Source organism: Nycticebus coucang, chromosome 2 (assembly GCF_027406575.1).
Source record: "Nycticebus coucang isolate mNycCou1 chromosome 2, mNycCou1.pri, whole genome shotgun sequence".
Classification (NCBI taxonomy): domain Eukaryota; kingdom Metazoa; phylum Chordata; class Mammalia; order Primates; family Lorisidae; genus Nycticebus; species Nycticebus coucang.
In genome coordinates this window covers 32175286-32203116 of record NC_069781.1, presented here as the reverse complement: position 1 = coordinate 32203116, position 27831 = coordinate 32175286, and the positions used below count along the sequence as shown (strand labels likewise).

The following is a 27831-nucleotide window of genomic DNA, read 5'->3' as shown; positions in this document are numbered from 1 at the left end:
ATAATGGCCATTCTAGAGGGGCATGATGGCTCATACCTATAATCCCAGCACTTTGGGAGGCTGAGACAAGGGGATTGCTTGACTTCAGGAGTTCAAGACCAGCCTGAGCAAGAATGAGACCCCCACCTCTACCACAAAAAAATAGAAAACTTAGCTAAGTGTTGTGGTAGGTGCCTATAGTCCCAGCTGCTTGGGAGGGTGAGGCAAGAGATCTCTTGAGCCCAGGAGTTTGAGTTCCATGGCACTCTACTCAGGTGACAGAATGAGACTCTGTCTCAAAAAAAAAAAAAAAAGACAAAAAAAGAAAAAGGCCATCTGACACGGGTAAGATGATTCTTGTGGTTTTAATTTGCATTTCCCTGATGACTGATGATGTTGAGCATATTTTCATATGTTAATTGGCCATTTGTCCATCTTTTTTTGAAAAATATCTGTTTATGTCTTTTGCCCACTTTTTGATGGGATTTTTTTTTTTTTACTTGTCTTGCTGATTTGAATATTTTGTAGATTCCGGATATTATTTTTTTTGTTGCATGTATAGTTTGTGAATATTTTCTCTCATTCTGCAGGTTACCTATTTCCTCTTGATTATTTTTGTCACTGTGCAGCAACTTTTCAGTTTAATTAAGTCACATTAATTTTTGTTGTGTGTATATTTGGTCTTGGGATTTTAGTTATAATTTTTTGCCAAAGTCAGTGTCTAGAAGACTTTTCCTACATTGTCTTCTAGAATTTTTATGGTTTCAGGTCTTACATTTAAGTCTTTAATCCATCTTGGATTAATTTCTATATATGGTGAGAGATAGGGATCCAGTTTTCTTCTTCTGCATATGGCTATCCAGTTTTTCCAGGACCACTTATTGAACAGGGTATCCTTTCTCTGGTGTATGTTTTTGTCAACTTTGTCAAAAATTAGTTGGTCACAGCTGTATGGCTTTTTTTCTGGGATCTCTATTCTGTTCCAATGGTCTGTATGTCTACACGACAGTACCATGCTTGTAAGAAATGCTCAAAGGAGTACTATAACTGCTAGGGGAAGGACAATAATTACTATGAAGAAAACTCGTGAAAGTATAGAATTCACCAGTAAGGTAAATTAAAAATCAAACAGAGTGCCCCAGTGCTGTAATGATGCTATGTAAATCCTTCAATCCTCTAGTACAAGTTAATTCTCTAGGTTTAAAGTTAAAATGGTCAAAAACAGACAACAGCTATTATTAGAAGTTATGGAACAAATAATACATAAGATGTAAATTAGGCTAACAGAAATATAAATGGGGGAGAAAAAAAGTCTAGAGTATTTTTATGCAAGGTTGTTATCAACTTAGTCTATTATAAGATTCTTTGTTTTAGCCCAAAGGTAACCACAAAGAAAACAATTATAGCAAATATGTAAATAAGGAGAAACAAAATAAAAATTAGTACTACAGAGAACTGCCAACCACAGAGGTATATAATAAGAGAGAAAGAAAGGAACAAAGGATCTACAAAACACACAAAAAACAATCCCTCACTCCCTGCCATCCTACAAAATGAAAGGAGTAAGTACTTACCTATTGATCACAACCTTGATTGTGAATGGATTAAGTGTGGCTCATGCCTGTAATCCTTGTACTTTGGGAGGCCAAGGTGGGAGGATCACTTGAGCTCAGGAGTTTGAGACCAGCGGTAGTGACAGCATGGGTTGTTAGCATCCTCCGTAACAAAGACTTCTGGGGGTCTTTTAGTTTTCCCCACAGTGTGTGTGTGTGTGTGGGTCTTAGGGGGTTTCCCTCTTTCTTGGTGTCTGGCCTGACACAGCCCACAGGCAGTGAAAGCAGTGCTGAGTTCCAGGATGCTGGCTGTTCCAGTGGCTGAAGAGCCAGCACCCTGAACTCAGGGTCTCATTACAACTTCTGTGGCACCTGGGACTTAGGCTGTACGTCCACTCTTTGAGGCATCAGTGGATATATACTGTTCACAAAGCCAGGGTCTGTGATGCTGAGGTGCACTTCAGCTGCTTGGGCCTGGGGCAAGGATGTATCTATGACTCTGACCCTAGGGTACAGGCCACTGCACTGGCACATGTCCAGAGAAGAAGGGGTGCTCTAGAGGCTTAGACCCCAGGGAGCAGGGTGTATCTATATTTGGGTCCCAGAGCTAATAGTAGTAGTGTCAACTCAGACCACAGGGGATGAGGCACTGTGTAGGAGTGACTGTGGACCTTGGGATGGTGGGACATGGCAATGGCTCAAGTTTTCTGATGCCAGATAAAGAGATAGCAAGGACCCAGGAATGGTGGAATGCAGCTATGCTTTGGGCCCTGAGGATGAGAGAGCAATACAGTAATAACTTTACTCCTGGGGGTGGGAGAAGCAGGCTACTTCAGCAGCTCAGACCCTAGGAGACTAGTCTAGTTCTAGGGAAGCAGGAAGGCAGGGTGCTCCAGCTCAACCAGGGCTCTGTTTCCCTGGGATGCAGGGCACAGTGGCAGTTCAGGTGCTGATGGGGATCAGCTGCTTGGCTGGGCCACGTCATCAGTTTCCTGCAAGATAAGGTGCCATTCCTCTCAGGTGCTGCTTTACTCCAGGTGCTGTGGCTGTGACTTCTCTGCTTGGCTAAGTCTCTTGTCCTCCAGGAGTTGGGGCACCACATCAGCTTAGGTCCTGGTGGGCAGGATGCAGCAGCAGTGGGGGCGTGGCAGGTAGATAGAGTGTATCACCCCCCAGCATCCTGGGTCCAGAGGTGGAGTTTAGTAGAAGTTCAGCTTGAGGTGGTGGGCCTGGATAGTCATGTGCAGTGGTAGCAGCGCCTCAGGGATGGAGGTGTGTAGTGGCTGCTCTCCTACAAAGCAAAGTGCATTTCCAGATTGGCTCTGGTTTCGAGATGGCACAGCACAGTAGTAGGTTGGGCCTCAGGACAGGGGGCAGCTGATGGATCCTTCTCTGAGAGCAGTGCAGCTGTGTGGACTCCAGGAAGCTCCCTCAGCCGGGTTCAGTACCTGTGAGATGTGTAGATGTTCACAGTGGTAGAAAGACCCTGGTTGTCCATGGTGGTGATGGGGGCTGTTCAGTCCTCCTGTTTACCTTTTCCTAGCAGGGGGAAGTCCCTCCTGGTTCTAAGGTGATCCTGACTGGGGAATGGTATGGTAGAGGCAAGGTCTTTCCTTCCCTTTATGTGATCATCCTGTTTTCTATGTATTCTGTGGGTTTTCTGCTACTTCTGTGCTGTAGTCCATTATTCTCCTTTAGTTATTTTCTTCACAATGTAGTTGTTTATTCATTGTTTTGTTTGCTTTTTATTGGAGAAAACAAGTGCTTGCAGTTGGCCATTTTGGGGACATGACTCCACTTTCTTTTCTTTCTTATGCTTTTGATGTCATAGCTAAGATTTAGGTCACTGATCTACTGAATAATAGTAGAACCTCCATAGTTGCCCACTTCCTTAAGTTCACCTAATTTTCATAGACTGGACATGCACCACATGTACATATCAGTCCACTAGGCCTAGTTCCTTATGCTAACCACTTCCATGTGTTGATGAATTTGTTATAGCCCCTTGGGTGGTCAACTTACAGAGGTTCTACTGTAATTTTTTCATATTGCTTAAGGTAGGAGTCCACTTTCATTCTTTTGCATGTGAATATCTGGTTGTCCTGGCACCATTTATTGAAGAAGCTGTTCTTTTCCCATTGAATAGACTTGGCATCCTTATAGAAAATCAGTTGGTCATAGATGGTTTATTTGTAGAGTGTCTATTCTATGCTGTTGTGTGTATGTCTGACCTTGTGCTAGTACATTCCCATTTTGATTATTGTAGCTTTGTAATAAGTTCCAAAATGTAGAAGTGTGATACTTTTAACTTTTCTTTTTCAAGATTGTTTTGGCTATTCGGAGCCCCTTGCAATTCCATGTGAATTTGAATATTATTCAAAAATTCTAAGTACTTTTCAGTTTCTGCAAAAAAAAAAAAAATACTGTTGGAATTGTGATAGTGATGTCATTGACTCTGTAGATTGAGAGTATTGCCATCTTAACAATAGTGAGTCTTCTGATGTATGAACACAGGGTAACTTCCTATTTATTTAGGTTTTCTTTAATTTCTTTCAACAATGATTTATAGTCCAAATCTTCCACTTCCTTGATTACATTTATTCCCAGGTATTTCATTCTTTTATTTGTTATTGTAAGTGAATTTCCTTTCTTAATTTCCTTTCAGATTGTTTTTTGCTGCCAGCCCAATTTTTTTAAAGGTCTAGTTCTATCAAAAACAGAATCAAGCCTTTCTCCCTCCTCATAGTAAGTCTTCTAGAGTGTTTTCCTTTCCCTCTTCCTCCACTCCCAATTTTTAAGAAGTAAATTATATGTATTATAAAAAATCTGGTAAAATATCAACATAAAGGAAAAGTAATTTATAATCTAGTGACAATTATTGTTAATATGTCAGTGTATTTCTAAGTGTTTTTTTGACATAAATATATATTTACAGTAAATAAATGTAGTAGGTTGAATATTGGTTTCTAAAGGATGTCATTCCTAATCTCTGGAACCTCTCAATGTTAATTTATATGGGAACAGGGTCTTTGCATATTTTTGCAAGTTAAAGATATTGGGATGAGGAGATCATCTAGATCATTCAGGTAGGATGCAAGACAATCACGTATGTACTTGTAAGAGACAGGCAAAGGGGGATTTGACCACACATAGAAGAGGGGAAGACCATGTGTCACTGGAGGCAGAGATAAGAATGATGCAGCCACAAGTCAAGGGATGCTGGAAGCCACTGGATGCTGAAAAAGACAAGGGATGGATTCTCTCGTAGAGCCTCTGGAGGGAGCATGGTCTGCTGACAACTTGATTTTGACTGAGTGATACTACTTTTGGATTTCTGGCTTCTAGACTTGAAAAGATAAATTTCTCAGTTTTAAGTCACCTAATTTGTGGTAACTTGTTACAGTTGCTACAGGACACTAATACAGATTTTGGTGCCAGGATGTGGGGTGCTGCTTTAGCAAATACTTAAAAATATGGAAGTGGCTTTGATATGTTTAATAAATAATGGGTAGAGGCTAGAGGAATTTTGAAGTGCATGATATAGAAAAAGCCTAGATTGCTTTAAGCACATTGATGGTGGAAATATGGATATCAAAGGAACTTCCAGTGAGGGGTCAGAAGGAAGTGAGGACATTATTATTATATTTATTTATTTGTTGAGACAGAGTCTCAAGCTGTCACCCTGAGTAGAGTGCTGTGGCATCACCATCCACAGCAACCTCAAACTCTTTGGCTTAAGCGATCCTCTTCCCTTAGCCTCTCAAGTAGCTGGGACTACAGGCTCCCGCCACAGCATCCAGCTATTTTTGGTTATAGTTGTCATTGTTGTTTGGCAGGCCCAGACTGGATTCGAACCCGCCAGCTCCGGTGTACGTGGCTGGCACCTTATCTGCTTGAGCTACAGGCACCGAGGCGCGAGGACCATATTAGAGAAAGCTTATATAGTTTTAGTGAATACATACATTGTCATAGACCAAATGTTGGTGGAAATATGGATATTAAAAGTATCAGTGAAGATTTAGAGGGAAATGATGAACGTGATATTGCAAATTGGAGGAAAAGTGATCCTTGTTATTATATATAGTGGCAGAAACTTAGCCACACTATTCTTTGCCACTGTTGTGTAGAAAGCTTAACTTGTAAGTAGTAAACTTGAATGTTCTTGCTGAGGTGATTTTTAAGCACAGTGTTGAAGGTACATCCTGGTTTCTTGATGTTTACAGTAAAGTGGAAGATGAAAGAACTAAATTTAAGGAATAACTATTGAAAATAAAACAAAAGCAGGACTTGATGATTTGGGAAATTCTCAGCCTATTTGTATTGCAGAAGGTGATAAAACTAGGAGATTTATTCTTAGGAAAGCCTACTCTGGAGAGAAGGTCAAGGGTGTAGCTAGGCAACCTTTTGCCAGTATTGAAAGGATTAGGCATGTGACTCATGGATCCATTCCAAGATTATAGCAGAAGTCAGGACTAGAGATGAGATTATGAAAGAAAGACCTGTGGAGGATTCTTCTATGTCATACATAGGAGACCCACAAGATTTTGGAAATGTTAAATTAGCAGAGACAATGACAGCTTACACTGAAAGGAGAGACAGGATGAAAAGAAAGAAAGCTGGCTACCAAAAATCTATAGACAGGAAAAGGTCTGATAAAACTGCTCAGCTGCAAACATGTGTTACCCGAGGAAAAGGAAGAATGACTTCATGGTGGGAGCTGCAGCCCAGAGGATAGAGTTCCAAGTCACAGAGAAGTATTCCTAAGCCTTAAAACCCAATTGAGTTTGCCCTAAGAGTTTGAGGTTGCTGTGAGCTGTGATCCCATAGCACTCTACTGAGGGTGACATAGTGAGACTCTGTCTCAAAAAAAAAAAAAAGTTTAGAGATCACTGTTCTAAAACTTGAATTTTATCTCACATTAAGTGAGATCTAAATCTGTGTTTTCTAAACTTAACCCTGTTTTGAACTCAGTTCCTAACTTGTTATAATTAAATAACTTATTTTTTTATTAAGTGTCTATAGGAACCTTTAAATTTGCCGTATTTCCTGGTGTGGCAGTCTAAGAGTTTATTCTTTATCTTTTTATACTTATATGCATAGAGAGCTAGATAATGATTTATTACTGAAATATACTTTATGTGGTAAATATATCACTTGAAAGTAATGGTTCTTATTTGGTAGATTATTATTTTAGGCTTTATAATTTCAGCATTAGTATATTAAGATATTAGCTAAGATTAATATGCTGTGCTAGAATTAGTTGAATGATTTGCTGGAGGTGGCTGTTACTGTATTATGAGAGCAGATTGTGTACATCTCTTCCCTGTTCTACAGCAGCCTGAAATTGGCTGTGATGGGAGTATTTACACAATGGAGATGGGCAAGTTCAACAAATTATGGCTTTCTTTTCATCTTCCCACCCCACCCTAAGAGTTTGTTTAGTGCTGTAAGGTTTTCCAAGACTAATTCCAAACCATGCAATGAATCATGGGAATTTCAAATCCTTTGTGAAAAAGTGTAATATGGCCAAATGCATTTCAGAAATGTTGCATGTAGAAATGTATTTTCTTTGTTAGTGAGTTGGAAATGTATGAACCATCTAAAATCTCTTGTACTTTATACTGTGAAGAAAGTTATTTGACTTTGAATAACTCAGTATTTTCAAAACTTTTAAAGTGTATTCACAAAACTCATTTTTATGTTGTATCTGTTAATAAATAGCCTGTTAAATTGGTGTTTTGCAGAGCACTCTTTGAGAAAGAGATCGATAATACTATTACTTGCTGACTTAAAATGTGTTTTATTTTCAGCCCTTCCAAGATAACCCTGCTGGGGTCAGTTATCTTCACATTGCAGTACACCAAGCATCTGGCAATATCAAAGCATAATCTTATGTTCCTTTATACCATCTTTATTGTGGCCACAAAGGTAAGAGTTTGAGATGCTTATAAGGGAGTGTTACAAATCCTGTATTATCATTTCCCTTTGATAGAGTCCTGCATACTGGGCAAGTAACAAGAACTGTTTTTATTATTTTATTATAATCTAAAAAGATAAATTTGGGAGAGTTTATTCAGCATGTCTGTGACTTTCTATAACAGATTTTCTGTGATTCCTCACTTGCTTTGTGCTGAGGCTGTCAGGGAAACACTTGCAAATAGCCTGCTAGTATATTCGAGGTCAGAGAGTAGTAGAAATAGCCAGATTTACCCAAGACTTCAAAGAGCGTGTTGTTTCCTTTGTAAAATGAGGTGCTTGGGGTGGAAGTCCTCGGAGCTTCCTTTAAGTACTAAAATTTCAATTTGTTATATTAGGGATTATTTGTGGTCAGTCTATTTTATTTGCCTGAGTGTAATCTTTTTTCCTTCTTGAAGATAGTATAGTATAAGATGGTTTTAGAGACAGGCAGTCTTGGGTTTAAATCTTAACCCTGTGGCCTAATCTCTGAATAAGCAAGTGACTAATATCTCTGAATCCCAGTATTCTCAGCCTCTGTCACTGAACCTAACACATCTTACAAATTTTATTTGCAGCTGTTTATGGGGCTAATTATGATGGGTATGGTTCCCTATTCACAAGTATTCAGTTGATTTTAAGATAAAATTATTATTTAAACCTAGAAAAATGTTATGGCTAATTCTGTTTCAAACTAGATAATTTTGAGTAAAAACTTATCTACAGGATTCTTAAAAAGAAAAAAGTATAAATTTGTATCTTAGAACCACATCACTCTGGGGATCGTTTATTTTTATTTATTTATTTTTTGAGACAGAATATCACTGTGTTCCCCTCGGATAGAGTACTATGATGTCACAGCTCACAGCAACCTCAAACTCTTGGGCTTAAGCAATTCTCTTGCCTCAGTCTCCTGAGGAGCTGGGACAACAGGCACCAGCCACACGCCCGTCTAAAGGGATCATTTATTTTTGTTTCAGTAGTCACTTCAATGAAGGTGGTTTGTGCTTCAAATATCGGAGGCAAAATCTCTCTACACGTGCTTTCTTTCAAGCTTCAAATTTGAGCTGTATGTGTTATTTTCTAACAGCCTTTGTTGAGATATATTTTCTATACCATACAGTTCACCTACTTAAAGTGTATAATTGAATGGTTTTTAGTAGATTCACAGAGTTGTGCAATTACCACCGTAATAAATATTAAGAACATATTTATCACCCCTAAATGAAACCTGGTACCCATTAGCAGTCATTCACGTTTTTCCTAGTACCCCCAACCATAGGCAGGCACTTTTATTTATCTATTCATTAGTTGATAGACATTTTGGTTGTTTCACTTTTTGGCTAACATGAATAATGAGCTATTAACATTCATGTACAAGTTTTTGTGTGGACATGGGTTTTACTTCTCTGGGGCATATCATCTAGGAGTGGAATTGTTACATCATATGGTAATTCTGTGTTTAACCATTTGCTAAACTGACAGAATTTTTTCTAAAGTGGTTTGTCATTTTACATTGAGAGTTGCAGTTTTGCCATATCCTCACCAGTACACGTTATTGTCTTTTTTTCTTTTCTCTATAGCCACTGGATGTGAAGTGGCATCTCTGTGGTTTTCATTTGCAATTTCTCTGATGATTGAAGGTGCTGAGCCTCTTTCTATGTGCCTGTTAGATTTGTGTGTCCTCTTTTATCTATTCAGATCATTTGCCCTTTTTTTTTTTCTTTTTTTTTTTTATTGTTGGGGATTCATAATTTGCCCATTTTTAATTATAAGAATTCTTTATGTGTTTTGGATACTAGACCCTTATCAGACGTATGATTTGCAGTTATTTTTTCCCATTCTCTGAATTTTTTTTCACTTTATAGTGTTCTTGGAAGCACAAATTTTAAAACTTATGATATAATCAAGTTATATCTTTATTATGTATGTTTTATGTGGCATATCTAAGAAACCATTGTAGATTTACCTGTATGTTTTCTTTCTTTCTTTCTTTTAATATATATATATATATATATATTTTTTTTTTTTTTTTTTGAGAGATAGAGTCACACTTTGTTGCCCTCGGTTGTGGCATCACAGCTCACAGCAACCTCCAGCTCTTGGGCTTAGGCGATTCTCTTGCCTCAGCCTCCTGAGTAACTGGGACTACAGGCGCCCACCACAATGCCCAGCTATTTTTTTTGTTGTTGTTGCAGTTTGGCCGGGGCCAGGTTCGAACCTGCCACCCTGGGTATATGGGGCTGGCTCCCTACTCACTGAGCCACAGACGCCGCCCAAACTCCTATGTTTTCTTCTAAGAGTTTTATAGTTTTAGCTCTTCTGATCTGTTATGAATTAATTTTTATGGATGATATGAGGAAGAGTTCAACTTTATTATTATTTTTTAGAGATACAGTTTTGCTCTGTTGCCCAAGCTGGAGTTTAGTGGTACAATTATAGCTCACTGCAGCCTCAAACTTCTGGGTTGAAGTGACTCTCCTGCACAGCCTCCTGAACAGCTAGTTAATGTTGACTTGGCTGATCTCAAACTCCTGGCCTCAAGTGATATTAGGAACACTACAAAAGTTTTGAGATACACAAAATTAAGAAACATAAAATCATTTAGATTACTATATTTTCTCAACATAATTGCCATGACATTGTATGTACTTTTGCATTCTTATTAACCATTTTTGAAAACACCATTGCCACTCATTTTCTTCAAGTTCACTTTTGTAGGCATGAACAGCTTCTTCATGGCTGGAGAACTTTCTTCGGGCATGCAATTTTTTAATGTAAGGAACAAGAAATAATCACATGGGGCCAGGTCAGGACTGTCGGGTGGATGAGTCATCAGTGTAACCTCTGTGGACTCCAGGAACTGAATGGCGATGTTGGCTGTGTGGGCAGACACATTGTCATGGTGCAAAATGGTCTCCTGCTGTTCTGCCCTTGGCCACTGTTGTTGAAGCTTCCTGAAAACTTTTGGTAGGTATACTATTGTGGACCACTGAGCAGTGACAGTCCTTTGTTCCTCCAGAGGAATAGTTGCAACATGATTACTTTTGGAGAAGAAAGTTGCCACCATTTTCTTTCCGACACTTCAGAGCCACTTCATTTTCTTGGTGGATTTTCACTGGGAAAATTTTTATGAGGAAAATCCATACTATCAACTGATGCTTGTTCTCAGGATCAAACCAGTAAATCCAGGTTTCATTTCTAGTAATGATGTCAAAAACACATCTAGCCTTACCTCTGACAAATCTGACCAACATTTCTTCACACCATTCTCAGATGCACTTTTGCTTGTCTGTCAGAGTGTGAGTTTGAGATGAAACTTTCCTGACTTCAAGATAGTCATGTGGTTTTTGGACCCTGCCATTGAACCAATGTGTAGTGCTGCTTCAGTGTCCTTAAATGTCACTCGATTGTTTTCGCAAACCATTTTTCCACAGTGGTGATGTTTTCCGCAGTCATTTCAGTGGATGCCCACTCCTCTCCCTACTTGTCAGTGACGTTTGGCCTCTTCAAAATTCTTGAAACTCCTGAAAAGTTGTTGGCATGGGAAAGAGTAAGGTCCCTGAAAGCTTGTTGCAAATGCTCAGGGCTTTGAGACACCTTTGACTCACTTATAAAATGATAGAAAATCATTGCGTGAAAATGCTTTCTCCCCACCTCCGTGGCCTAGACAGAAACAAACCAAGCCCTCCCTGCAACATTGATGAGCTGAGCCCGTTGAAATTTGGGCGGGTGAATCAGAAAGCATGCTGTTGACTGTGTTTCTTGGAAGTGAATAATGGACCATAATAACACAGTCTGTCTCAAATTATTTTTTTTTTATTGTTGGGGATTCATTGAGGGTACAATAAGCCAGGTTACACTGATTGCAGTTGTTAGGTAAAGTCCCTCTTGCAATCATGTCTTGCCCCCATAAAGTGTGACACACACCAAGGCCCCATCCCCCTCCCTCCTTCCCTCTTTCTGTTCCCCCCCATAACCATAATTGCCATTAATTCTCCTCATATCAAAATTGAGTACATAGGATTCATGCTTCTCCATTCTTGTGATGCTTTACTAAGAATAATGTCTTCCACGTCCATCCAGGTTAATACGAAGGATGTAAAGTCTCCATTTTTTTTAATGGCCGAATAGTATTCCATGGTATACATATACCACAGCTTGTTAATCCATTCCTGGGTTGGTGGGCATTTAGGCTGTTTCCACATTTTGGCGATTGTAAATTGAGCTGCAATAAACAGTCTAGTACAAGTGTCCTTATGATAAAAGGATTTTTTCCCTTCTGGGTAGATGCCCAGTAATGGGATTGCAGGATCAAATGGGAGGTCTAGCTTGAGTGCTTTGAGGTTTCTCCATACTTCCTTCCAGAAAGGTTGTACTAGTTTGCAGTCCCACCAGCAGTGTAAAAGTGTTCCCTTCTCTCCACATCCACGCCAGCATCTGCAGTTTTGAGATTTTGTGATGTGGGCCATTCTCACTGGGGTTAGATGATATCTGAGGGTTGTTTTGATTTGCATTTCTCTAATATATAGAGATGATGAACATTTTTTCATGTGTTTGTTAGCCATTCATCTGTCGTCTTTAGAGAAAGTTCTATTCATGTCTCTTGCCCCAAATTGATATATGGGATTGTTGGCTTTTTTCATGTGGATTAATTTGAGTTCTCTATAGATCCTAGTTATCAAGCTTTTGTCTGATTGAAAATATGCAAATATCCTTTCCCATTGTGTAGGTTGTCTCTTTGCTTTGGTTATTGTCTCCTTAGCTGTACAGAAGCTTTTCAGTTTAATGAAGTCCCATTTGTTTATTTTTGTTGTTGTTGCAATTCCCATGGCAGTCTTCTTCATGAAGTCTTTCCCCAGGCCAATATCTTCCAGTGTTTTTCCTATGCTTTCTTGGAGGATTTTTATTGTTTCATGCCTTAAATTTAAGTCCTTTGTCCATCTTGAATCAATTTTTGTGAGTGGGGAAAGGTGTGGGTCCAGTTTCAGTCTTTTACATGTAGACATCCAGTTCTCCCAACACCATTTATTGGGAGTCTTTCCCCCAAAGTATGTTCTTGTTTGGTTTATCAAAGATTAGGTGGTTGTAAAATGTTAGTTTCATTTCTTGGTTTTCAGTTCGATTCCAAGTGTCTATGTCTCTGTTTTTGTGCCAGTACCATGCTGTCTTGAGCACTATGGCTTTGTAGTACAGACTAAAATCTGGTATGCTGATGCCCCCAGCTTTATTTTTGTTACAGAGAACTGCCTTAGCTATATGAGTTTTTTTCCGGTTCCATACAAAACGCAGAATCATTTTTTCCAGCTCTTGAAAGTACGATGTTGGTATTTTGATAGGAATGGCATTGAATAGGTAGATTGCTTTGGGAAGTATAGACATTTTAACAATGTTGATTCTTCCCATCCATGAGCGTGGTATGTTCTTCCATTTGTTAATATCCTCTGCTATTTCCTTTCTGAGGATTTCATAGTTTTCTTTATAGAGGTCCTTCACCTCCTTCGTTAGGTATATTCCTAGGTATTTCATTTTCTTTGAAACTATGGTGAAGGGAGTTGTGTCCTTAATTAGCTTCTCATCTTGACTGTTACTGGTGTACACAAAGGCTACTGACTTGTGGACATTGATTTTATATCCTGAAACATTACTGTATTTTTTGATGACTTCTAGGAGTCTTGTGGTTGAGTCTTTGGGGTTCTCTAAGTATAAGATCATGTCCTCAGCAAAGAGGGAGAGTTTGACCTCCTCTGCTCCCATTTGGATTCCCTTTATTTCCTTGTCTTGCCTAATTGTATTGGCTAGAACTTCCAGCACTATGTTGAATAGTAAAGGTGACAGAGGACAACCTTGTCTGGTTCCAGTTCTAAGAGGAAAAGCTTTCAGTTTTACTCCATTTAGTAAAATATTGGCTGTGGGTTTGTCATAGATAGCTTCAATCAGTTTTAGAAATGTGCCACCTATGCCTATACTCTTCAGTGTTCTAATTAGAAAAGGATGCTGGATTTTATCAAATGCTTTTTCTGCATCTATTGAGAGGATCATGTGATCTTTATTTTTGCCTCTGTTAATATGGTGGTTAACGTTTATAGACTTGCGTATGTTAAACCAGCCTTGCATCCCTGGGATGAAGCCTACTTGATCATGATGAATGACTTTTTTGATGATAAGCTATAATCTATTGGCTAGGATTTTGTTGAGAATTTTTGCATCTATGTTCATGAGTGAGATTGGTCTGAAATTCTCCTTTTTGTTTGGGTCTTTTCCTGGTTTTGGTATCAGGGTGATGTTTGCTTCATAGAATGTGTTGGGGAAGATTCCTTCTTCCTCAATTTTTTGGAATAATTTCTGCAGTACAGGAATCAGCTCTTCCTTGAAGGTTTGATAGAATTCTGGTGTGAAGCCATCCGGACCAGGGCATTTTTTGGTTGGAAGATTTTTTTATTGTTTCTTCGATCTCAGTGCTTGAAATTGGTCTGTTCAGGAGCTCTATTTCTTCCTGGCTGAGTCTAGGGAGAGGGTGTGATTCCAAATATTGATCCATTTCTTTCACATTGTCAAATTTCTGGGCATAGAGTTTCTGGTAGTATTCAGAGATGATCTCTTGTATCTCTGTGGGATCAGTTGTTATTTCCCCTTTATCGTTTCTGATTGAGGTTACTAGAGATTTTACTTTTCTATTTCTCGTTAGTCTGGCCAATGGTTTATCTATTTTATTTATTTTTTCAAAAAACCAACTCCTTGTTTCATTAATTTTCTGAATGATTCTTTTGTTTTCAATTTCATTGATCTCTGATTTGATTCTGGATATTTATTTTCTTCTACTGAGTTTAGGCTTAGATTGTTCTTCTTTTTCCAATTCCATAAGATCTCTTGTGAGATTGTTGATGTGCTCTCTTTCTGTTTTTCGAATGTAGGCATCTAAAGCGATGAATTTTCCTCTCAAAACTGCTTTTGCAGTATCCCAGAGGTTTTGGTAGCTTGTGTCTTCATTGTTGTTATGCTCAAGGAAGTTAATGATTTCCTGTTTTATTTCTTCCTGCACCCATCTGTTATTCAACAGAAGATTATTTAATTTCCATGCCTTTGGGTGGAGTCGAGCATTTTTGTTAGAGTTGAGTTCCACCTTTAGGGCCTTATGGTCTGAGAAGATACAAGGTAAAATTTCAATTCTGTTGATTCTGTTGATATTTGTTTTGTGTCCCAGGATATGATCAATTTTGGAGAATGTTCCATGGGGTGATGAGAAGAATGTATATTCTTTATCTTTGGGATGGAGTGTTCTATATGCGTCTATCAAGCACAGTTGTTCTAGGGTCTCATTTAAATCTCTTATATCCTTGTTTAATTTCTGTTTAGAGTATCTGTCCAGCTCTGTAAGAGGAGTGTTAAGGTCCCCTGTTATGATGGTATTATCAGATATCATATTGCTCAGACTGAGTAAGGTCTGTTTCAAGAATCTGGGAGCATTTAAATTGGGTGCATAGATATTTAGAATTGAAATGTCTTCTTGTTGTATTTTTCCCTTGACCAATATAAAGTGACCATCTTTGTCTTTTTTGACTTTAGTTGCTTTAAATCCACATGTATCTGAAAATAAGATTGCAACTCCTCTTTTCTTCTGAATTCCATTTGCCTGAAAAATTGTCTTCCAACCCTTGACTCGGAGCTTTAATTTGTCTTTTGAAGCCAGGTGTGTTTCTTGCAGACAGCAAATGGATGGCTTGTGTTTTTTAATCCAGTCAGCCAATCTATGTCTCTTCAGTGGGGAATTCAAGCCATTAACATTTATTGAGATAATTGATAAGTGTGGTAGTATTCTATTTGTCTTATTTTGTGAGAGTCCATTGCTTAGTTTTATCTTTTGCATCAGTATGGAGGTTTGGTTCTGTCCTTTAATTTCTGAGTTCTTACTTTGCTGCTGATCCATTGTGGTGGTCAGTGTGCAGAACAGGTTGAAGGATTTCCTGTAGAGCTGGTCTTGTTGTGGCGAATTTCCTCAATGTTTGTATATCCGTAAATGATTTGATTTCTCTGTCAATTTTGAAGCTTAGCTTAGCAGGGTACAGAATGCTGGGCTGGAAATTGTTCTGTTTAAGTAGATTAAAGGTAGATGACCATTGTTTTCTTGCTTGGAAAGTTTCATTAGAGAAGTCTGCGGTCACTCTGATGGATTTGCCCCTGTAGGTCAACTGGCACTTACTCCTGGCAGCTTGCAGAATCTTTTCTTTTGTCTTGACTTTGGACAGGTTCATCACAATGTGTCTTGGAGAAGCTCGGTTAGAGTTGAGGCGACCTGGAGTCCGATAGCCCTCTGAAAGCAGTGTGTCAGAATGTTTGGTGATATTTGGGAAATTTTCTTTTATAATATTCTCTAGTATGGCTTCCATTCCTTTGGGGCATTCTTCTTCCCCTTCTGGAATTCCTATAACTCGTATGTTGGAACGCTTCATAAAGTCCCATAATTCTGACAGTGAACGTTCTGCTTTCTCTCTCTTCTTTTCTGCCTCTTTTACTATCTGAGTTATCTCAAAAACTTTGTCTTCTACCTCTGAAATTCTTTCTTCTGCATGGTCTAACCTGTTGCTGATACTTTCCATTGCATCTTTAAGTTCCCTAATTGACTGTTTCAGTTCCTTCAGCTCTGCTATATCCTTTTTATATTCTTCATATCGTTCATCTCTTATTTGATTCTTTTTTTGGATTTCCTTTTGGTTATTTTCCACTTTATTAGCACTTTCCTTCATTGTTTCCATCATTTCTTTCATTGTTTTCAACATGTGTATTCTAAATTCCCTTTGTGTCATTCCTAACATTTCTTTATAGGTGGAATCCTCTGCAGTAGCTACCTCATGGTCCCTTGGCGGGGTTGTTCTGGACTGGTTCTTCATGTTGCCTGGAGTTTTCTGCTGATTCTTTCTCATGAGTGGTTTCTTTTATCTGTTTCTTTGCCCTGATTTTCCTTTCACTTCCTCTTGCTCTTTAAGTTCTCGTGCCTGTGGAAGTTGCGGGCAGGTTTAGACGGATTGAACACACGCGGACCACTTGCCGGTTTTCCACTGTTTTAGTCCTCCTCTTGGGGTCCAGAAGTCTCTCGCTGACTCCCTGTATCCTCTCAGGGGTGATGATAGGTAGATCCCACCAGCCAGAGATGCCCGGAGTCCTATCTCCCCAGACTCACAGTGCCCAGATGCAAGGAAGCTGTTACTCGGCTGCCATCTTGCTCCGCCTCTGTCTCAAATTATTTTTTGTGACCCACTTATTTAAAGAAGGAAGATCTAGATTGGGAGGCTGAAAGAGAATGATTGATGAAGTAAGAGGAAAACCAGGAGATGGTTTTAAGAAGGATAGATGTGCTGAATGCTGTTGAAAAGTGTCTTCAGATAATATGTTTTTGAATACATTAGGCCCTTTTGGGGATGCAAATGGTCATTTAAACTTTGAATAAGACTCAAACTCTGTCCTCAAGATGTTATCGTTTAAAAAAAATGTTAGACGTGTACACTACTTTCATACTTTATGAGGCAGAGACTAAGTTTCTTTTGTTCATCTTTGCATTCTTAGCATTGTATCTGGTGCATGTAGTCAATTTTTAATACACAGGTGTCCATAAATTTCGTGTGTAATGTAAAATAGCCATTTTAGATTGCACATGAACGTTATGCATATCCTGTGTATGTTTTGACCGACTGATTAATAAATGACCAAAAAGCTCTTTCATAGTTTTCTTTATTCTTCTACACTTATTTATCTAAGGATATAAAGGATATACACCAAAAATGAAGAATTCATTTGCCTTGTTTTTGAAAAAGACATTTATGAAAATGTAAACTCTAATTTTAATTTATTTGAGTCATTCAGCTTAATATTACTGATATCTGACTGAATGACATCTATATGTGGCAGGCCATCAGGGGTTCATCGGAAGACATCAATAAAGGTTTAATGGAATAAACACTTGAATTACACTGTAAAGGATTATTTGGATTTGGGGAGGTGGAGATAGGAAGAAGTATGTTTTAGAAAGAGAAAGATTAGATAAATTTTGCTTGTATAGATATATTGTAGTTGTCCTTGAATTATTCATGTGAGGTAGATGTTATATTCATTCATTCATTCATTCATTATATTCACAGTATAGAGAATATAGAAGTACCTGAGTACCTTTTGCTCTCTTGAGTAACATTGTATGTCAATTTTTCTGGGCATTTTGAAGTACTATAACTTGAACTATTATATAAAAATAAGGGAGACCTTTAAACAATTTCTTTACCTCAGTTAATTTATATTTCAGGATATATTGAAAAATACCAAAATATTTTAGGGCTTCTGCTTTGATTTGTTTCCTTTCCTTTTTTTTTTTTTTTTAGAATCCCTTTTTTTTTTTGTAGAGACAGAGTCTCACTTTATGGCCCTCGGTAGAGTGCTGTGGCCTCACACAGCTCACAGCAACCTCCAACTCTTGGGCTTAAGTGATTCTCTTGCCTCAGCCTCCTGAGTAGCTGGGACTACAGGTGCCCGCCACAATGCCCGGCTATTTTTTTGGTTGCAGTTTGACCGGGGCCGGGTTTGAACCCGCCACCCTTGGTATATGGGGCTGGCGCCTTACCGACTGAGCCACAGGCGCCGCCAACCCTTGTTTCCTTTCCTTTTAAAGCAAGAGACCATAAAGCCAACTCCTATTTAATTTAGGTAATATACTTTTTCTTTTATATTTTATTTATAAAAAATAACAGTTTATTATTCTGTTTGTCACAATTATGTTTGTCACCTTGCTTGTTAAATCAAGGTCTGGTAACAGGCTGAGTCCACTCCACAGAAGTCTAGTCCTTGAATCACATAAGTCTATCTCAGCAGTAATTTCTGATACCAACAATACTCAGCAGAGGGATGTGTCTATTGGGGCTGGAAATTCTATTAAAAACTCGACTTTGAAAAATACTTATCGTTCATGTTCTCAGAAATACTTTAAGTCCTGACATTCTTCTCTCTTGAAATTCGTAAAAAAGACATTGCTGTTTTCCTGAGAGTAAACCATTGTTTTTGATTCAAATCGTTTTGTCTTTTTTTTTAATTGTTGGGGATTCATTGAGGGTACAATAAGCCAGGTTACACTGCTTGCATTTGTTAGGTAAAGTCTCTCTTGCAATCTTGTTGTGCCCCCAAAATGTGTGGCACACACCAAGGCCCCACCCCCCTCCCTCCTTCCCTCTCTCTGTTCTTCCTTTCACCACCCCTCCCCCCTTTCTCTCTCTGCTCTCCCCTTCCCCTACCCCCACCGTGACCTTAATTGTCATTAATTGTCCTCATATAAAAATTGACTACATAGGATTCATGCTTCTCCATTCTTGTGATGCTTTACTAAGAATAATGTCTTCCACTTCCAACCAGGTTAATACGAAGGATGTAAAGTCTCCATTTTTTTAATGGCTGAATAGTATTCCATGATGTACATATACCACAGCTTGTTAATCCATTCCTGGGTTGGTGGGCATTTAGGCTGTTTCCACATTTTGGCGATTGTAAATTGAGCTGCAATAAACAGTCTAGTACAAGTGTTATGATAAAAGGATTTTTTGCCTTCTGGGTAGATGCCCAGTAATGGGATTGCAAGATCAAATGGGAGGTCTAGCTTGAGTGCTTTGAGGTTTCTCCATACTTCCTAACAAAAAGGTTGTACTAATTTGCAGTCCCACCAGCAGTGTAAAAGTGTTCCCTTCTCTCCACATCCACTCCAGCATCTGCAGTTGTGAGATTTTGTGATGTGGGCCATTCTCGCTGTGGTTAGATGGTATGTCAGGGTGGTTTTGATTTGCATTTCTCTAATAGATAGGGATGATGAACATTTTTTCATATGTTTGTTAGCCGTTCATCTGTCTTCTTTAGAGAAGGTTCTATTCATGTCGCTTGCCCATTGATATATGGGATTGTTGGCTTTTTTCATGTGGATTAATTTGAGTTCTCTATAGATCCTGGTTATCAAGCTTTTGTCTGATTCAAAATATGCAAATATCCTTTCCCATTGTGTAGGTTGTCTCTTTGCTTTGGTTATTGTGTCCTTAGCTGTACAGAAGCTTTTCAGTTTAATGAAGTCCCATTTGTTTATTTTTGTTGTTGTTGCAATTGCCATGGCAGTCTTCTTCATGAAGTCTTTCCCCAGGCCAGTATCTTCCAGTGTTTTTCCTATGCTTTCTTTGAGGATTTTTTTTGTTTCATGCCTTAAATTTAAGTCCTTTATCCATCTTGAATCAATTTTTGTGAGTGGGGAAAGGTGTGGGTCCAGTTTCAGTCTTTTACATGTAGACATCCAGTTCTCCCAACACCATTTATTGAATAGGGAGTCTTTCCCCCAAGGTATGTTCTTGTTTGGTTTATCAAAGATTAGGTGGTTGTAAGATATATTCTTCCATTTGTTAATATCCTCTGCTATTTCCTTTCTGAGGATTTCATAATTTTCTTTATAGAGGTCCTTCACCTCCTTTGTTAGGTATATTCCTAGGTATTTCATTTTCTTTGAAACTATGGTGAAGGGAGTTGTGTCCTTAATTAGCTTCTCATCTTGACTGTTATTGGTGTATACAAAGGCTACTGATTTGTAGACATTGATTTTATATCCTGAGACATTACCATATTTTTTGATGACTTCCAGGAGTCTTGTGGTTGAGTCTTTGGGATTCTCTAAGTATAAGATCATGTCCTCAGCAAAGAGGGAGAGTTTGACCTCCTCTGCTCCCATTTGGATTCCCTTTATTTCCTTGTCTTGCCTAATTGTATTGGCTAGAACTTCCAGCACTATGTTGAATAGTAAAGGTGACAGAGGACAACCTTGTCTGGTTCCAGTTCTAAGAGGAAAAGCTTTCAGTTTTACTCCATTCAGTAAAATACTGGCTGTGGGTTTGTCATAAATAGCTTCAATCAGTTTCATAAATGTGCCACCTATGCCTATACTCAGCAGTGTTCTAATTAGAAAAGGATGCTGGATTTTATCAAATGCTTTTTCTGCATCTATTGAGAGGATCATATGATCTTTATTTTTGCCTCTGTTAATACAGTGGATAACATTTATGGACTTGCGTGTGTTAAACCAGCCTTGCATCCCTGGGATGAAACCTACTTGATCATGATGTATGACTTTTTTGATCATAAGCTGTAATCTATTGGGTAGGATTTTGTTGAGAATTTTTGCATCTATATTCATGAGTGAAAATGGTCTGAAATTCTCCTTTTTAGTTGGGTCTTTTCCTGGTTTTGGTATCAGGGTGATGTTTACTTCATATAATGTGTTGGGGATGATTACTTCCTCCTCAATTTTTTGGAATAATAATCTGCAGTACAGGAATAAGCTCTTCCTTGAAGGTTTGGTAGAATTCTGGTGTGAAGCCATCCGGACCAAGGCATTTTTTTGTTGGCAGCTTTTTTATTGTTTCTTTGATCTCAGTGCTTGGAATGGTCTGTTCAGGAGCTCTATTTCTTCCTGGCTAAGTCTAGGGAGCGGGTGTGATTCCAAATATTGATTCATTTCCTTTACATTTGCAGATTTCTGGGCATAGAGTTTCTGGTAGTATTCAGAGATGATCTCTTGTATCTCTGTAGGATCAGTTGTTATTTCCCCTTTATCATTTCTGATTGAGGTTACTAGAGATTTTACTTTTCTATTCCTCGTTAGTCTGGCCAATGGTTTATCTATTTTATTTATTTTTTCAAAAAACCAACTCCTTGTTTCATTAATTTTCTGAATGATTCTTTTGTTTTCGATTTCATTGATCTCTGATTTGATTCTGGATATTTCTTTTCTTTTACTGGGTTTAGGCTTAGATTGTTCTTCTTTTTCCAATTCCATAAGATGGCTTGTGAGTTTGTCCATGCACTCTCTTTCTGTTTTTCGAATGTAGGCATCTAAATTGATAAATTTTCCTCTCAAAACTGCTTTTGCAGTATCCCACAGGTTTTGGTAGCTTGTGTCTTCATTGTTGTTATGCTCAAGGAAGTTAATGATTTCCTGTTTTATTTCTTCCTGTACCCATCTGTCATTCAACAGAAGGTTGTTTAATTTCCATGCCTTTGTGTGGGGTCGAACGTTTTTGTTAGAGTTGAGTTCCACCTTTAGTGCCTTATGGTCTGAGAAGATACAAGGTAAAATTTCAATTCTTTTGATTCTGTTGATATTTGTTTTGTGTCCCAGGATATGATCAATTTTGGAGAATGTTCCATGGGGTGATGAGAAGAATGTATATTCTTTATCTTTGAGATGGAGTGTTCTATATGTGTCTATCAAGCACAGTTGTTCTAGGGTCTCATTTAAATCTCTTATGTGTCTGTTTAATTTCTGTTTAGAGGATCTGTCCAGGTCTTTAAGAGGAGTTTAAAGTCCCCCGTTATTATGGTATTATAGGATATCATATTGCTCAGACTGAGTAAGGTCTGTTTCAAGAATCTGGGAGCATTTAAATTGGGTGCATAAATATTTAGAATTGAAACGTCTTCTTGTTGTATTTTTCCCTTGACTAATATAAAGTGACCATCTCTGTCTTTTTTGACGTTAGTTGCTTTAAATCCACATGTATCTGAAAATAAGATTGCAACTCCTCTTTTCTTCTGAATTCCATTTGCCTGAAAAATTGTCTTGCAACCCTTGACTTGGAGTTTTAATTTGTCTTTTGAAGCCAGGTGTGTTTCCTGCAGACAGCAAATGGCTGGCTAGTGTTTTTAATCCAGTCAGCCAATCTATGTCTCTTCAGTGGGGAATTCAAGCCATTAACATTTATTGAGATAATTGATAAGTGTGGTAGTATTCTATTCATCTTATTTTGTGAGAGTCCATTGCTTAATTTTATCTTTTGCATCAGTGTGGAAGTTAGGTTCTTTCCTTCAATTTCTGAGTTCTTACTTTGCTGCTGATCCATTGTGATGGTCAGTGTGTAAAATAGGTTGAAGTATTTCCTGTAGAGCTGGTCTTATTGTGGCCAGGATGTTTGTATATCTGTAAATGATTTGATGTCTCCGTCAATTTCAAAGTTTTGCTTAGCAGGATATGGAATTCTGGGCTGGAAATTGTTCTGTTTAAGTAGATTAAAGATAGATGACCATTGTCTTTTTGCTTGGAAAGTTTCATTAGTGAAATCTGATGGGTTTGCCCCTGTAGGTCAACTGGCGCTTACTCCTGGCAGCTTGAAGAATCTTTTCTTTTGTCTTGACTTTGGACAGGTCCATCACAATGTGTCTTGGAGAAGCTCGGTTAGGGTTGAGGCGACTTGGGGTCTGATATCCCTCTGAAAGCAGTGTATCAGAGTCTTTGGTGATATTTGGGAAATTTTCATTTGTAGTATTCTCTAGTATGGCTTCCATTCCTCTGAGGTATTCTTCTTCTCCTTCTGGGATTCCTATACCTCCTATGTTGGAACGCTTCACAAAGTCCCCTAATTCTTTCAGTGAACATTCTGCTTTCTCTCTCTTCTTTTCTGCCTCTTTAAGTATCTGAGTTATCTCAAGAACTTTGTCCTCTATCTCTGAAATTCTTTCTTCTGCATGATCTAACCTGTTCCTGAGACTTTCTATTGCATCTTTAAGTTCCCTAATTAACTGCTTCAGTTCCTTCAGCTCTGCTATATCCTTTCTATATTCTTCATATCGTTCATCTCTTATTTGATTCTGTTTTTGGGTTTTCTTTTAGTTATTTTCTAGTTATTAGCAGTTTCCTTCATGTTTCCATCATTTCCTTCATTGTTTTCATCATGTGTATTCTAAATTCTCTTGTCATTCCTAACATTTCTTTATAGGTGGAATCCTCTGCAGTAGCTACTTCGTGGTGCCTTGGAGGGGTTGCTCTGGATTGGTTCTTCATGTTGCCAGGAGTTTTCTGCTGATTCTGCCTCGAGTGGTTTCTTTTATCTGTTTCCTTGCCCTAATTTTCCTTTCACTTCCTCTTGCTCTTTAAGTTGCCGTGCCTTAAACTAGGGTTTCAATGAGTCCTTTTGGTAAGGACCAGAAGAATGAGAAGGTTGAAGAGCAAGAAGGGATAAAAGAAAGAAAGAAAAGAAAAGAAAAGAAAGAAAGGAGAGGGGGTGGGTAAAAGGGAATATTGACGAAAAGAAGAGAGGCACAGAAAGAGAGAGAGAGTAGGGTACTTTGACACAACCTTAAAAAACCCTGAATCTCTGGGGGTGCCTGGTTGGGTGGTTCCCTTGAGGTCATCAGCTATTTGCTAACCTGATCCAACACAGTACCCTACCTCCACAAGTAGAGAGGAAAGACAAAAATGCTATAAATCAAACCAAAACAAGCAAACAGAAAACTTTAGGGGATAAAATTGGTGAAAACCCAAATAATAGGGGTAGAAACACTAGCAAAAATGACGTTCTAATTATTGAAAAAGGCAGCAATGGGAAATTATATTTAAACTAGAACAATGGAGAAAGAAAAGAAAAAATCTGTAGGGAAAAGGTTGAAATTAAAAAACAAAATAACAACAACAAAAATAAACAAAAAATAAATAAATAAATAAAACCCCCCAAAACAAAGTAGTATATATATCTTGTTGAATGTTGTCTGGGCAACAGGTGGTCTTCTGGCATATGAGATGTTAATCACAATGCTGATACGACTGGAAGCCTCTGCTAAGTTCTCAAACCCCACAGGGTGGAGACCCTAAATCTCTCTTCAGACCTCTTAAAAGGCACTTTAAACTTCTAAACGTGGCTAAGCAGAAGCTTTCCCAGGAAAGTGCTTGTCACTTGGATCACTGCTGAAGTGGCTATCCACTTACCCACTGTGCCAAAACAGGTCTGCCCCTGAGGGTTAGGGCTGTAAGGTGTCTCAGTCCCCGCCTTCAGGCTACTCAGTCACTAGGTTACTAGCTCCCGCCCGATCCTTGCTCTGTGACCCTGAGGGTGGAGCATGCCGGAGCAGTTCTCTCACAGTGGCTCCCTGCAGCCCACAGCCAAACACTATTAGTTTTGTCCGGCTCAGTGGCTCAGTCTGGGGCCCTACACAATGCCCAAAGTTCTCCCCACTCCTGCCTAAGCTCTCCCCAAGGCAGTTCAACTGAGTGCCAAGTCCAAAAATACCAAAACAGTTTACAGGTAAGGCCTTTCCAGTTTGCAGTCTCAAAGCTGCTATACTTACAGCTGCTGGCGGGATTGAACACACGCAACCACTTGCCAGTTTCCCACTGTTTTTGTCCTCCTCTTGGGGTTCAGAAGTCTCTCACTGACTCCCTGTGTCCTCAAAGGGATGATTATAGGCAGATCCCACCAGCCAGAGATGCCTGGAGTCTTATCTTCCCAGACTCACCAAGTCTCCTTGTTTTATCAGGAAAGAAACTTCTTTGCAGCAGCCTTATTTTGTCTTTTTATTAGCAGTTAATTAAGTCAAGCTGTGACCAAGATTTTATTGTAACTGTTTATTCTAAGGGATAATTTAATATAAAAATTTTGTAGGTTTACCCCAAAGTGCATGAACCTAGAGGTTAACATTGAATTTAGACAACTCTCACTCTGTATTCTGTCCAAGTGACCAACATTCATATTCATGCCTTTTTCTTTCACTTGTATGGTAATAACTTCTAGATCTGTATCCTTTGTAGAGGGCAAGTCCTCTATTATTGCATTTACTCTTTACTGTTTTATAATTACTGATTTACTTGCTTATCTCTGACTAGTCTGTAAAGCAACTTGAGGGTAAGGACCACATTTAACATTCTTCTGGCAGACAGGTTTAACGCACAAACAGATTATTTTAATCCCATTGATGGTTAGTTTTAGAGTTTGTTAGTGCTGTTTTATTCAGGGTTGCCCTTCTACATTGTAACTCTTTTGGGGTTCTTAAATTAAGCCTGAGCTATATCCATGAGTAATTCTACCTTGTCTGACCTTGAACTTCATCCTGGCTTCCCAGTAACTAGCAGCTGGCTGCTGTAGTGTCAGCTCGTTGCCTCCCAGCTGTTGCTGCCTGGTAGGCTTTCTAATTCTCTTCCTTCCTACGTATGCATAGTTGAGGGGTTGGTAAAAACTCCTCCCGGGAAGATTATAGAAGGATATTTGGGCTCACTTCCTATGATTCCCTCCCCTGTGGGCTGTATTGCCTTCAAGACCTTGAGGCTTTGATCTTCTCTGACTCCAGCCTTTGTGTTCTTAGCCAACTGGGAGTCTGTCCTGTGCTCTGAATTGGCACAAATCCTCAAAAGAAAAAGCCAGGCAAATGTGGAGCGCACTTTATTCAGCTTTGTTTTGCTTAGGAATAATAGTTTCATCAGGTGGTTCTTTAGTTTCTTTTAGTAGTTATTTTATGTATTTCTGACTTCTGTATTGATTTTGGTGAGATACTGAGTCTGATAAAAGATATTTAATCATGGCTGGCCTGAAGTCCATGTGTATATATTTTTAAAAAATTGTTTTAAAATATTTTGAGGTCAACTTCACAAAACAAAATCAGCTATTTCAAAGTAAGCATTTCAGTGGCATATAATACATTCACAATGTTGTGTGTAAATGTATTTTTAATTTACATAAATGATATTGTTCTGTCTTATTTTCATTTAACAGTATGCTCTAAGACTTTTTTCCTTTTCCTATTCCATTTATCACTGAAGTGTGCATTTCACTTCTCTATTCCTAAGAATTTATTCTTGATTTCATATTCCCCATGCCAGTGGGTTATCTAGGGGTCTTTTTTGAAATTTGATTCCAAAAGCTCCTAGTTTGATTCATTATCTGTGACTTTGGAAATTCCCGGATTTTTTGGAACTGTTCTAGCCTTGAAGTTCGCCCCCTAGATTTATTTTGACACTAAAGTAGATTTTTGAGAAAATCTACGTGTCTCTGAACACTTCCTTTTGCCAGATAAAGGACTGGGTGCACTCTCCAACTCTACCTCTTGATGTCTTGGTTCCTTACATATAAAGATATATATGGAAAAGCTGAGTGATAGAGGCTTTCCACAGTTCTTCTTGTGGGCAATATTCTGCAAGTCTCTGAGAGTCTATATCTTTCGGAGATGATGATTGACAGTGTATTTAGTAATTGAACTCAAAATCTGGGTATTTCTAACTGCTTTACCACTTGTTAGCTTTGTGACTTTTGGCAAGTTAGTTAACCTCTCAGAGCCTTGGTTAACTGTGTCTATGATGAGGGTAATAAGAGAGTAGTTGTTGGATTAAAATGAAAGATGATAATAATGTAAAGGACTTATCTGAGTTCTAGCAAATGCTAAGCTCATAATAATGATAGCTGTATTGGTTGTTTGATTTAGAATGCAGATGTCAGTTTGTTTTATTTATTGTGAATAAATGTGATTTTTTTGAAAATGGTTATACTACTCTTGGTACCAAATATGGTACCTTGTGTTATTTATAATGAGTTGTATTCTTTTCCCTTAAGTGTAAACTCATAGAGAACAGAGATTTTACCAGGATCTAGCTTAGTAAACATCTGCAGATCAATTAAGAATGCACTTTGAATTCTTTTTATTTATTTATTATTATTATTTTTTGAGACAGAGTCTCGCTATGTTGCCCTTGGTAGAGTGCTGTGGCATCGCAGCTCACAGCAACTTCAAACTCTAGGGCTCAAGGGATTCTTTTGCCTCAGCCTCCCAAGTAGCTGGGACTATAGGCACCTGCCACAGTGCCTGGCTATATTTTTGTTGTAGTTGTCATTGTTGTTTAGCAGGCCCAGGCTGGACTTGAACCTACCAGCCTCGGTGTATGTGGCTGGTTCCCTACCCACTGAGCTATGGGCACCCAGCCTGAATTCTTTTATTTATTTTTATTATTTTTTTATTTACTTCTCTGTTTTGAGAAACATAAAGCATTTGTAATTACATTCAAAATTGCACTTTTATCTCCAGGTGACCATGATGATTACACAGACTCCTACTACAACTTTTGCTCCTTTTGAGGATACGTTGAGTCGGATGCTGTTTGGCTGGCAGCAGCAGTTTCCATTATGTGAAAAGAAAAGTGAAACAAAATCGTCTTCCAATGGCACGGGATCGCTGGCCTCCAAACCTGTAGATGATACTTTAGATAAGGTTAAAAAGAAACACGCTAAGAAGACTGAATAAATTTACTTGATAAGCTCTAGAAGGCAAAAAAAAGTTTTTCTTATCTACCTGTCAGATTGTGATAATATTTCTATGTAAATGATGTGAAATAAAGATTATCTTTAGGAATGGAGGTGACAAAGAGAAAGAAATTCTTTCTGTTTCAGGGAGACTACCACTTTTTTCGTAATTCATTTTAGGTGTGTATCATGTGAATTTGTTTTTCTGAGATAAAAGATTCTGTTGTGATTATTTGAATAGTTTGTATTGATAGGAGGCAGCATTTTTTAAAATGTTAGAAAAAGTAAAC

General features: G+C 38.4%; 1 protein-coding gene across 1 annotated transcript in view; it reads left to right on the top strand.

The window, feature by feature from the left end:
- The window catches only part of TMEM38B (transmembrane protein 38B), a 71741-nt gene extending 44180 nt beyond the window's left edge, over positions 1 to 27561 (top strand). The window contains exons 5-6 of the mRNA XM_053571886.1: positions 7343 to 7460; positions 27327 to 27561. Of these exons, the coding sequence (XP_053427861.1) occupies positions 7343 to 7460; positions 27327 to 27542 (334 nt within the window). The 3' untranslated portion in view covers positions 27543 to 27561. The remainder of the gene's footprint in view (positions 1 to 7342; positions 7461 to 27326) is intronic.
- The last annotated feature ends 270 nt before the right edge of the window (positions 27562 to 27831 follow it).